General features: G+C 37.9%; 1 protein-coding gene across 5 annotated transcripts in view; it reads left to right on the forward strand.

Annotated features, from left to right (window-relative positions):
- The window catches only part of KIF13B (kinesin family member 13B), a 168,480-nt gene that overhangs the window by 118,881 nt on the left and 36,590 nt on the right, over nt 1-13,009 (forward strand). For 3 of the 5 annotated variants that reach the window (XM_015585075.2, XM_015585078.2, XM_015585076.2), the window contains exons 33-37: nt 3,208-3,360; nt 4,137-4,214; nt 5,407-5,460; nt 9,476-9,520; nt 9,811-9,831. In XM_015585075.2, coding sequence (XP_015440561.1) covers nt 3,208-3,360; nt 4,137-4,214; nt 5,407-5,460; nt 9,476-9,520; nt 9,811-9,831 — 351 coding nt within the window. The remainder of the gene's footprint in view (nt 1-3,207; nt 3,361-4,136; nt 4,215-5,406; nt 5,461-9,475; nt 9,521-9,810; nt 9,832-13,009) is intronic. The other 2 variants (XM_015585077.2, XM_015585079.2) reach the window with 2 other exon arrangements.

Below are 13,009 nucleotides of genomic sequence, written 5' to 3' on the forward strand. Positions count from 1 at the left end.
GGTTACTCTGAGCCCCGAGTTTTTCATTTATCAGGTGAGGGTAGTAATACCTTCCGAACAGGATTCAATGAGACAGTGTATATAAATGGTGGTGTACATGATAAACTATAAATTGTAATTGCTATTATTATTATAGTTACTATTATTATTTTATTATTATTTCTCTTTATGAACTAAGCAAGATAGTCACAGGAATTAAACAAAGGGAGCTTAAAACATCCCTGACAGAAGCTTATTGGAGGATGCAGTTTATACTTGCTTCCCAATATTTAATTGCTGATTTAGACACATTTATTCACCTGGGCACTGGCACTGTTGGTATTAGAGGCCTTCCTGCAGGGGTAGGAGAAATGAGGGTGGGCCTAAGAAAAGGACCATGGAAAAGAGAAAGCGCAGTCTCTCTGCCACAGTCTCTCTCCGCAAGCGCAGCATGAGTGAGGAGGTGCAGACTGTGCCTTCCTCGGAGCTGGGAAATGGAATGTGAGCCTGGGAGTGCATACTTCCTCCTAACCACACGGTCAGCATCTGCCTCACTCTCTTCATTTAAGGGCTCACATGTGCTTGTTGATTGATCCTGTTGAGTATTTGAACAATAGATGGACAATATGTATTTTAATACAGAGATCAATTTTTAGAAGAGTAAAAAGGTTACACAGTTCTTAGGCTTTGTTTTAGATTGCTTATATTGCAAAAACACGTTTTCCTCTCAAATAATGTCAAATAGTAACTAGTTATTTCCTGGATCTTCAAAGTGTCAGACTTACATAGTAAATATTAACTGTTAAACTATTTAATTTGGAGCCTGCTGAAAAATTTCAGAGTTAGACTGCCTGCAAAATCTTGGGTCTATAATAGATTACTCTTTGTATCCTTATGTGTTTAAATAGAGACTTAACTGTTTATTCTCTGTATCTGAATGTTTTATATGTTTTTCCAGTTGTTTCAGATCTTAACACTAAATGGTTTGAATGCAGTTGAGAAACAGCTGCAGTCAGTATATAGTGCACATAGCGACAGCTCTGTGAACCATCTTCAGTTTTTCCTTTGTTCTCTTCATCCCTCCCCTACTCCCCTCCCATTTATAATTCTTGCCCTCTTTAAAAGTGCATTTATTCTATTGTTTTCAAAGGGAAGAAATGAGGGGAAATCAGCTGAAAGATGAACAGAGCCTCATGTGATTGGGCTACCTATTAAAACTGGCTAAACGTCTCAGTTGGCAAGCGTTATTTTTACATTATCAAATCCTGACGGTAGAGAAAAAGGAAAAGTGAGACTTAAAGCTTACAGTGAAAGGACTATATTTAGTTTATTTTTTTAAAAAACAAAAATTTCCTTTAAGAAGCTAGGCTTCATTGTGAAAAAGCCCCCAAAAGTTCTTTGTGTTCCATATTACAGAAGCTTTGAGGGCTTGTGGCAAAAAGAAGTGGTCAAAGGCCAGAAAGCGACAGGAGACTTTTTTTTAAGCAACTGGAATGTTAGTGGGAGTATAAATGATACAAACACTTTAGAAGATATATACCTACCCCACGACCCAGTAATCCTAAGTCCTTTACGGAGAGAAATAAAAGCATATGTCTATACAGACTCGCACAGGAATATTCATAGCCGCTTAATTCAAAATAAGCTAAAACTGGAAACAGTCCAAACATCAATCAACAGAGGAATGGATGAATGAATCGTGGTATATCCATACTGTGGAATCTTACTCAGCTATACAAAGAAATGAACTGTATTGACAAATCTCAAAATCATTACGCTGAGTGAAAGAAGCTAGACACCAAAGAGTATGATTCCATTTGTTAGAAATTCTAGAACAAGTGAAACTAATCTATGGTCAAAGAAATCTTGCCTTGAGGAAGGATAGGGATTGACCGTGAAGCTCATAAATGAACTTCCGGAGGTCATGAAATTTTTACATCTTGATGGGTGTGCGGGTAACATGGATATATACATTTCTTAAAACTCAAGTTTCCCCTTTTTTCGAAAATCAGGATAACGTCTGTCCCTTCAGACACCAGAAAGTATTCCGTGTTGAGTGGTAAAAAGAATATGTAACAACTCCGTCAGGAGTCAGGAGACCTGAGTTCTAGTCTTACCTCTTTTGCTAATTATGTGGCCTTCCTCTTTCCTCATCTACAAAATGAGGATGATTTCAGAGGTATTAAAAGGCTCAGATGAATTACTATAGGAGACGAAAATTTTGCCATCTTCCAAATTCTTCCATATTTTATCTGTTCTAATGTCCATTTAAATTTTTAAAATTATTTTTGAAGTTAGAACGCATCTTAAAATTGATATCTTAAAATTAATTGGCAGGGTTTTTTTCTCTGTAGGGGTGATAAAATGATGTTTTTCTTAAAGTTGATGACATCTTAAGATGCAGTGGCATATAGATATAACATATTCACAAATAAATAAAGTATCTGATTTTCCCTGAGAAGAGTAATTTGTTATGACCCAAGTTTGTGTGAAATAATTATCAAAGTCCCTCCCTGGCTTGTGAATATCGCATTTATATTCATGGGCTGCTCATGGCACACGAGCAGGGTTAGGCTCTACCCGAAAGCACAGGGAATGAAAAATTGCCTAGATAATTCTCTTCTTGATTGGCTCTGCGCCTTTGGCCTCTGCCACTTAAGAGTTGAGGATCAAGACCAGTTTTAGAAGCTGCCACATTTTGAATATGTAGTCTCTGGTAGGCTGCTTAGTTAAAATGTTGAAACTCAGCCCTTCTATACCCCTGTCTGCCTCCTACGAGGGTTATTTGGATTCCACCCTTATCTAGCTGTCACCCAGCTCCTCATTCCTGTCTCTTGTCCCTCAAGATATGTTCCCGAAGTCCTGGAGATTGTATTTCCAGCTAGACCTCCAATCCTTTCTAACCAGTAATGTTTTTGTTTTCATTGGAAATAGAGAACAGTTTTGTTGAGAATGTGCTGTTTCTATGCACATTTCTATGCACAGCTATGCTGTGTTTAGCCTTTCAAGACAACCTAACCACCATTTATACCATGATTTCTGTGAGAACTGCATTTTGAGTTCCAGAAGTTGACTTTAAAATGGAATTTTGGAATACATCCCATTTGTTAGTTCAGTACTCTGTGTGTGTATGTATGTGTGTGTGTGTGTTTGTATAAATCAAGAAGCTTTTATAATGTTTTCTTCTGCAACGTACTTAATTTTAACATACAACTTTTCATTCTCCAGGATGCCCAGGGAGTGGAGGAACGAGAAACATTAGCAAGAATGGCAGCTAACGTTGAAAACACAGCTTCTGCTGACTCAGAGGCTTATATTGAAAAATACCTCAGAAGTGTACTGGCTGTGGAGAACCTTCTCACTTTAGATCGTCTGCGCCAGGTCAGCCAACAGAGCTGGTAGCAGTGGCGCTAACCTAGCCTGATTCTGTGATTTACTTTCTGTAATTCACAGTATTGTTAGGTCTAAATTTTTGAAGTGTCTGTTTAAGTGGAACATATTAATTTAGCTTAAACCTGCCAGTTAAGTCTTTGAAGATACCGAACCTGTATTTGGAAAGTTCCTTTTTCCAAGACACTAAATGGTATCTAGTTGCCTTGAAGTAATGGAAGAAAATATTTAACTCTTCCTTCATTCTAGGCAGTAATGTTACTGAAGAAATATGCAGCAATGAGGCACAGCGGGCCCTGTTTGCTTAGCTGGATAAGCCTGCTGCAGCCTGAGAATGGTCTCTAGAAGGGATTATACAAATGCTAGCTGTTACCCTAATCCTTAGAGAAACCATAAATCTCTTTTTACCTAGCAATATTGAGACTTTTAAAAAAAAAAAAACAAAAAAAAACAAAGATACTAATGAAAAATAAGAGAGAATGGTCTGATTTTCACGCTGCTTCTCCTGGGATTAACCTTTGGCCGGCTAGAAAGGGGTCATTAGTAGATGAAGAAGAGAATGATCTAGGTAATCTGTCAGCTAAATCATTAACTTTGAATATTCCACAGTGATTATAATTGGATCATTCTGTCATGTGAAGTAATAGCCATCATTTAAAGAACTAAGAATGTGTATGTATAGATGGTAACTCAAAGCTAGTTTTTGTTAATATTGCTCTGGTGGTGTGTCTCTAACATGTATTTTTCCTCTATTTTCTGACTGACAGGAAGTTGCAGTGAAGGAACAGTTGACAGGAAAAGGGAAGCTGAGTAGGAGGAGCATCAGTTCTCCAAATGTGAACAGAGTGAGCGCATGGGCTCCCCATTTCCTGCTCTGTTTGTTTTCTCCTTTCTCTTCTCTTCTTTCCTTGAATAGCTCTTCTCTGTCCTTTCAATGTCATCTTGGATATCACTTCCTTGTCCGAACTGCCTAGCATAGTGACCGTATGTGTTCAGTGAGTAGGTGTTGAGAGAGAGTTCGAACTAAAACAACAGTAGCCAGGTGCTTAGGGCAAGCCATTTGAATTTTCTGGGCTTAGGTATACACAAACTCAATTGCTTACAGGCTATGCAGCGTAGTATAAATGAGTAAAATAAGTTAGGTTTGTTTCATAACAGTGTCTTAAGATCGTTGTTGTTTTCGAAACATATATGTATATATAGTAGATGCATCTTAAACACACAAATAATTCTTCGCAAAGAAATATGCTTGTGGCCCTGTGATTTATCTCTCCTTCTCTTACTTTTGATCAAGATGTGGATATGAGAAGTATTAACACCTTTGTCTGAACTTTACACCAAGTGAAAATATAGTAGAAGCAAGCAGAAGCATCGTAACAAAGAGCAGCCAACCCTTAGCCTTAGTGTTCTCTCGGGAGACAGTAGTGAGAGGTAGGAAGGGTATCAGATTGGAGGGCACATGTGGCCATTGAGTGACTGAATGACATCTCTGTTTCAAGACTGAAAGATTGGGAACATTCTCAGACATTAGGAAATATTACTTTTTCAACATAAATATCTTTTTGAGAATTCCTTACATTAAGATGTACTGATATATGTACTGATGATTTGGCATTTAGAATCCTGTGTTTAAAATAAATAGTTTGTGTGTATACATTTGCTGTGAATAAAGGAGTCATAAGATAGGACATCGTAAGAAAACCAATAACCTAGTGTGCTTTACGTGGAAAGAGGTGAACAAATGGATTATCTCTTATTTAGGCCCACTTGGTTGTTGCCTCAGTGTAAACTGGATATCTGATCTTATACAAACTTCCCATCTTAAAATTGTCAATAACCAATTCAATTAAAAAAAAAATTGTGCCTTACAGTGTCCCAAAGGCCACTAGTCTAGTTTGTAATTTTGGTCTCAACAGTCTCTCTGCTACCATCCAACTTTAACATTCTGTTGATTCGGTTTTCAAAGTCTTATTTCCGGGACCGGGGATGTATGTACTTTCACACATAAAGGACTGATCTCCTTCTTTGTTTCTTCAGTTGTCTGGCAGCCGACAAGATCTCATTCCCTCCTACAGTCTAGGCAGCAACAAGGTAAGTATTTATTTTCCGTCAGCCTTAGATCTACTTCCCATTCACCTTTCCTTCTCTCAGATATCACATGCTAGTTTTGCAGGCCAGAATTTTTCCTATTCTTCAATACACGTGAAATGTATTGGAATGTGTTTAGAGTTCATTTCTTTTCATCTGCCAGGTAGAATACAATTTAATAGACCTTCTTATTACTCTACTTTTTGGAGGTTAAAAAACAATTTTGTTGCTGAAGATCATATTTCTATTTAGAATATTCCTCCTGCTTATGTCAGAAAAGGAAAAATATTGATGTGATGATTGAAAATGTGTGAGGAATAAGAAGATTATACCTAAAAGTTAATATTATTTGTTAGAAGAAGAAAAAAAGGGAACATATTTTGTTAGCTGGAATTTATTTACTTGTTAATATAGTTTTCCTAACTTAAGAGTATTAAGCATAGATAATTTATTATTATTAAAGGAATCACACTCAAAATTGTCATGACTAGATGTCACATATCAGTTTCATGCCTGATTTTTTTGAGTAAATTGGCCAGATGTTGATATTGTCAAATGTAGTAACGTGCTCTGTACTGATATCTTTTTTTTTTTAATTTTTTAATTCTTTAATGTCACCACATATTTGACCCCTTTTACCCCATCTACCTCCCCCCTCCCCTTAGTCCTTGAGGAGGTTAAAAGTGAACAGTGTTGTATAAAATGGTCTGATATCAGGGAATTGTTTTAAAATAGTCTTGGGTCAGGGGGAGGAGTTAGGGGTATAGATAAAAGATTGGCTGCCTAATGATAATTATTAAAGCTAAAGGGGATTTATTATACTACTTTTTCTATTATGCTACACTGTTTTGTTTACATTTGAAATTTTCCTTATAAAAACTCAAGTACTTAAGAACAGTAAAATTGATAAACATTCATTTTTAAGATCTAAGTTACTAGCAGTTTGCCTGAAATACATATATATGTATGTGTATATATCCTATTACTTCAGGCAAACTACTGGTAACCTAGATCTTAAAAACGATAGGTTTGACTAACTTGATAAACATAGCATAGGTTACAATTACCTGAACAAAGCAGAGTTTTCAGAAAATTGATCGTGTCATTATTTTTAAATGTAAGTAAAGGAAATATTTTAAGGAAAACCTATTTATAAGAGAAGAAAATCATAATTTTCTCTGTGTGTGTGAGTATGTGTGTTTGGAAATATTTCTAACCCAAATCCTCACTTGTAAGTTCCTTGAAAAGAAGTGGCTAAAATTTCTTCACTTTTCTATTTCTCCTCAGTTTCCTTATGTTTAAATGGAGAAAATAACAAAAAATAATAGTATCTACTTGAAAGAAAATTACTGTTCTTCATTTATCCAAATAAATGGAATAAAGGAACATAGATGCTATAATAGAAGTGTGTTAGGTAGTAGGAGCCCAATGAGGGGAGTAGACACTTCTCTGTGCATTATGCAGGGATCAGGAGAGGCTGCAGGGAGGAAATAGCCCCCTGTAAGCTTAATGGTGAAAGTCCACCCAGGGCAGGGAAGGAGTTGAAGAAGCAGCATGAACAGAGCGTGGAGGGATGATGAAAAAGCTTGCTACATTCGTGACAGCACATGCAGCATGAGTAAACTGGAGGCTGATTGTGGGGTAGAACCTGGAGAAAGGGGCCCTTATTTTAGAAGTTCTAACATTATGTGCCAAGGAGTCATAAGGGTGGGTGGGAGCCACTGAAAGAGTAACAGGGCAGTAGCATGCTTAAATTTGAATTGGAAAGTTGTTTTTTTGAACAGCTCACCTAAACCTCGCTTGTTATCCTGTCTGTGGTCCATAAAATTATATTAGAATAATACATATATAATACAAATGTATGCAGTTATCAATGCAGAAATGTGGAAAGAAAAATTTAATTGGAGAGTAGAGAGACCAGGTAAGGGAGAAGATTCAGCAGTGGGGAGGGGGGCAAGGAGAGATTGAGATATATTTAGGTGATAGAATCTCAGAATTCTGTGTGCATGAAGAAGCAGGTTGAGCGAGGGAGGAGACTAGGGTGACATACGGGTTTCTGGGTGACAATATACAGAAATGAATTGTAGGAGGGGCAGACTGAGGAAAGAAAATGATATAGTTCAATTTTTGACATTACGGTATCTATGCCAGTTCGAGCATCTGGAAGCCTGGGCTGAAAACAGATTTGGGAGCTCAGGGCATCATTGAAATAGTGGGAGGGATTAGATCACAAAGGCGAAGCTATGTGATGGCTTGATGATAGTACTTAGGGGCAAGGGCAGGAGCAGAAGCTGGCCCCAGCGACTGAAAGGAGCCCTCAGAGAGCAAGGAAGACCCGATGGGAGAGTGACTTGGAAACTGGTGGGCAGAGGGTTTAAGAAGTACTCCTTCCAGGTTCTTCAGAGACCATAAAATGAGGACTGAAAAACTATCCTGGATGTGACAGTGAAGTTTGTTGGAGACCTTTCCCAGGGCACTTTCTGTGGAGGGTTAGGGTGCAGTGAACAGGATGTCATTTAAAGAAGTGAATATAACATTACACATTTTTATTACTCTACCAGGACTTTCCCTGTTTTAGTCATTTGATTTCTTGGAGTGCTTGGCTGGGTAACTTAGCGAAGATGAGGAAAGTCTGATTTCCACTCTCTTAGATTCTACTGGTGTCATGGTGCTGTCACAGCAACAAGAATATGGATCTGTACTCTCTAGTGCAATATATATTTTCAGTTGTTGCCATACACTTCAAAAAAAAATTTAAATGCCCTTTTTTCCCCATTTCAGCAGTTTGCAGTCTTCTTCAAAATTTGGCTTCTCTTGCTCCTCCCTAACCACAGCAGCCCCTGCCTTCTGACAAACAATGGAATTATTGTCAGGGAAAACAGAAGGTGCCAGCTTGCTGTTACTAGCTCTGCTCCAGTTCAGAGTGAAACTATCATATTATCTTGTTTTGAACTCTTGGCACCCATGAGCCCTGAAATGTGACAAGGTGACAACTGGGCTTTAGCCAACATCTTGTCACTGTCCTGTGGACATCACTTGACTTCTCACTGTGTCCACATCTGCAGGTTAAATGAATGTTCACATATCAAAATTAGAGATGTTTTGCTTTTCACTTGGGGAAAGGTAGAGGAAAACTGTTCTAAAACAGATTTTTATGAATGGACCTGTTTAAATGAATAAGGAAATTCAGGTGATAGAGGATTACACCTGTGATGCTAGAAAACAAAGGGAAAAGAATACTAAGCAAAGGGGATTTGATTCCGGGTGCTCTTCAGTAAGGAATGGCTCCCCAGTTTTAGATGAGGGGCCCCACAGGAGTTTTATCATCGCCTAAAGCAGAACATCTCGAAAGATTTTTAGGGAAAATAAATATTCTTAAAATTATATTTACTTACAAGTTAGAAGAGAAACATTTCCCTTCCTATCAGCAGTAAGGAACAGAGGTCCTCCCTGTGGCTTTTTAAATAAAACAACAAACATTTTCAAACATGGCATTGCCTTGAATTCAAAGTGTGTTATTTAAACACTACCCATAATAGGTTCCTCGGAATTGGGTAGTGTTTAAACTAATGGCCATACAGATTCTGTAGATCCTAGTAAACCCCTTTACACAGCATTAGTGCTTACGTATATGTGAAATGACATATATACAAGGGTGTCCACTGCGACATTATTTATTATAATGGCAGAAGATTGGAAGCAATCTAAATGTCCATTTGTTTAGTCTGGTTAAGTACATTTTATTCACTCCCCCATGCACATGCACACACCCAAATAAATAAATGGGATGCTAATGCAGCTGTAAAAATAATTAGGAACCACTCCTAATTATTTGGAAAGATCACCAGGATATACTTAGTGATTATTAATGAAACAAAGAACACTATGCTGCCATTTGTTTTCTAAAAGGAGGGAGAAAAGAGAGAAGTATGTCTGGCTATTTATAGATTTGCTTACATATACGTAACACACCCTATGAGGATGTATGAGAAACTAATACTGTTTCTTATCTGCCTAGGGAGAAGGTGGAAATATGTGGGTATCTGAGCAGGCAGGGGTAGAGGTAGGCAACTTCTCACTGTATGCTTTTTCTGTTATTTGGTTTTGGATCTTGTGAACAGATAACCTATTTAAAAGTAAAATAAAATGTAAAAACTTTATTCTCTACCCTTTTAAGTACCTAGAAGTTTTTGTTCTCTTATATGTAGTAGTCTGAGAAAGTCTCCAAGTTGCTTTATCTGTTACAATTTGCACACAGATCCTAAAGGAAAGATTATTGAAGAAATCGTTTTGGAAAACCTCACTAATGTTTTTTTCTTTTCTTTTCTTTTGGGGACTTCCTGTATTCTTCAGTTTTCAGAGATCCAGGGAGAGGTAATTAATCCATTAGGTTTTCCTAATGAGTAGGATACAAGTACTATCCTACTATCTAAAACTTAATATGCTTGCTTTGCTTTAATTTCAGAATGAGTTTTTAAATGTTTTTATAAGGTGACTAAATTTGACACTGTACTAATTTTTTGGCTCTTACCCTTTTGTATAAAAATAACTTTGGTAGTCAGTATGTATGATTCCTTTCTAATGTTCTTTGCTACCTGGGTCTGTAAGACTGTAAAAGTATCTGTCAAAAGAGACATCTTACTGAATTTAGAAAGCTCTGGAATGTGAAGATTTGAAGTTAATTCGTAGTAACCAAATAATACCAATAAATATTTGAGACCTCGTTAGATGTCTTTGTCTCAAGCATGGGACAGGAGGAGAGAAGTGAAAGAAATGGCAAAAGTGCTTGTTGCTTTTCCGACACCACAGAGCTTCGCTCAGAAGCATCTTGGTTTCTTTGCATGAAAGTATTTAATGTACCAGAGAGTTGAGTCAGAAATATAATTTTAGCCTGGACTTGATGATGCTTAAAATGCTAGAAAATGTGTTTTGAAATAATTGAAAATTATTTCAGATATTTCATTAGTTACGTCTGCCTCGTAAACTTACACGGGCCTATTTCTGGGTTCTCTGTTTACACTAATCTGTATGTCTCTCCCTCTGGTCTTGATTACAAAATCAGAATTATTCAGTAAAAATGTGACATGCCGTGTCTTCCCTGTGCAATAATGGAACGTTCGTTTAGTTGGGATGACACGCAAGGAGATGCCACAGAGCCGGTTCAGCCCTCCCTGTCTCTCCGAATTTTCAGTTAACTTTATGGCCAAGAGTGGTCAGTTGGGAGCAAAGTGACACTAAAGGGTATGGCAGGGAGGCAGGAACTGAGAGTTTGACAGGATTAGGGCTTTGCAGGAGGTGAGAAGAAGTGCTAAAGGGACTAAAAACAATCTCATAGTTTGGCCTGTAACACTTCGAATCGGCCAGCCATATTTTGCATTCCCTTATGTATTGATGCTTGCTACATATTAAAATTGGCATTGTTTTACTAAGCTCCACCAAAATTGAATTTGATTAACTGCTCCCAACTTTTAAATTCACCTTAGGGCCTAAAAGAAATCACTCTTGATAACTATCCCTAATCACAGTGATGTTGTTATTTACCATTACTGGATATTTCATCATGATTGTAAGGCAGTTTTTTAAATAGATTTAATGAAAACTTAGCAAACTTTTTATGACCAGTCTATCAAGATGGACTCACGTGTAGGTGCAGAATTATTTTCAGCTGGTTGTTTTTCCATCTAGAAATTGGCTGTGCATTGAGGAACACTGTCAACATAAAAGCATTGGTATTTCTAAAACCATTTTAGATGGAATTATATATTTTAATGTTAGTAAGACAGTGTGTTTGTCATCTTCTGATGGGAGTTTCTGATGCAATCAGAAGCAGCCAGAAGTCTAAATGAATATCCAGTTAACGAAAGTGGCCTGTGTTTTTTGGTCACGTCCCCTTGCTGGAAACTGCAGTTAGTTGGCCCTGGTGAAGGCCGATGCCAAGTGTGAAGCACTTCTTCAGTGCCTGGACCGGTCCTTGCACTTATCTTTATTTATCTCTTTGTCACTTTTCCTGATAAAAAACAGACCTTTTTATGGAAAATTCAAAAAAATCTGTCTAGCAGAGGAGCAGCAACAGGAAAACTGAGGGCATACAGGGGACCAACGCAAGTCCTCAAGTCAGCTGAGAGCCTCCTGTGTTTCCCTGTGCCTTTAAGCATGGCGCTAGCTAGACATCGTTGTTGTCTTGAATAGAGTTTTGTTTATATGTATTAAGTATGTAGTAGTATGTATTAAGCTAGTGGAGGAATCCAAAACCAAGCCAGTTTTCTCTCGTCTCTCTGCTCATCTAGGCCGATTCTGAAGTTTGATAGACAGGCAGAATGTTAGAAACAGATCACTGATTAATCTTTTTAGATTCCAGGTGGTGGGGTATAGATTACTATGATAGAAGTACAAAAAAATAAATTAAAAGTCGTACTCTTTCACTTTGAGAGCTGAGCTCAAGAGAGCAGAAAGGTTCAGTGTCTGGCCAAGTGCTTTTCATTCATTGTCCTGAGTTCATCTCCCTCTAAAGTACCATTAACTGGGATGCTTCTTCCTCCCTCCACCCCAACAGTTCAGTACAAGGAAAATAACTCTGGAACAGCCAAGCATATAAAATTAATTAGAAAGATACTAATTGCCTTGTCCCCAGGGGGCAGTGTGTATAGCTAGACCCTGAACCACAGGTTTCATGTCTGGCAAGAGAATGGGGCATGATTTCAGTGGAATGTTTCCCCAGAGATCTGTGGGTGTCAGAGCGAGGATGGAGGAGTGTTGTACTCAGTTTATCATCCAAATTTGTTGTTCCCTGTGTAGCAGAGCTTGTTCTATCTCAGAGTGATTTGAAACACTCCCTATTCTTGTCGCTGGTCGCCAAGACCTGGGAACAGTTAACGTGCAAGATTCCTCAAGGTTAAGATGACGGTTAAGGCAGATGGATGAAGCGAAATGTGTCTCCATTTTTTATGATCTGATGGGGTAGCAATGTGGCTAAGGTGGTGTAAGCGCTGTGTGCGCCTTTTCAGATGTCCTCACTTGAGATATTTGACTACAGGAGAGAGTTATAGCTTTCATTCTGATTTGGTAGTAACATTGTGTGTGGGAGTGCGAGCAGGGAACCATGACTCGGAAGCTAGCAGAGCCCCAAGTGTGCCTTGGGGAAGAGGTGATACCTATTTTATTTGTCATTGGACCATTATACACCAAACAGCTGGGGTGCTGACTCCAAATCAACTCCTTAGTTTTCTTAAGGGACAGAGTGCCAATCTGTCAGATGCTAATAAACAAGGAAGAAAAATCTAAAATATGAAAATATATTTATTCTCAAATTAAGTAAGTCGTTTTAAAAACAACCTTGCGTTGAGCTTACCACTAAACAAAGCATGAGACTTTTTTCCCTCTGAGGAGCTCCAAAGTGTTGACCTTGGTGTTCAGCCACCTGATTGTGATGTCCCAGAGCACACAGAGCTGCAGCTTCCCAGACAGATAATTAAATTTAAATGCAAAAAAAATTAATGAAACATTACAGTATGTAAATCAGTGTGTGATTCATAGTAACACAAATGCTCTTTCA

The sequence above is a fragment of the Pteropus alecto genome, unplaced genomic scaffold, assembly GCF_000325575.1.
Source record: "Pteropus alecto unplaced genomic scaffold, ASM32557v1 scaffold50, whole genome shotgun sequence".
Lineage (NCBI taxonomy): Eukaryota > Metazoa > Chordata > Mammalia > Chiroptera > Pteropodidae > Pteropus > Pteropus alecto.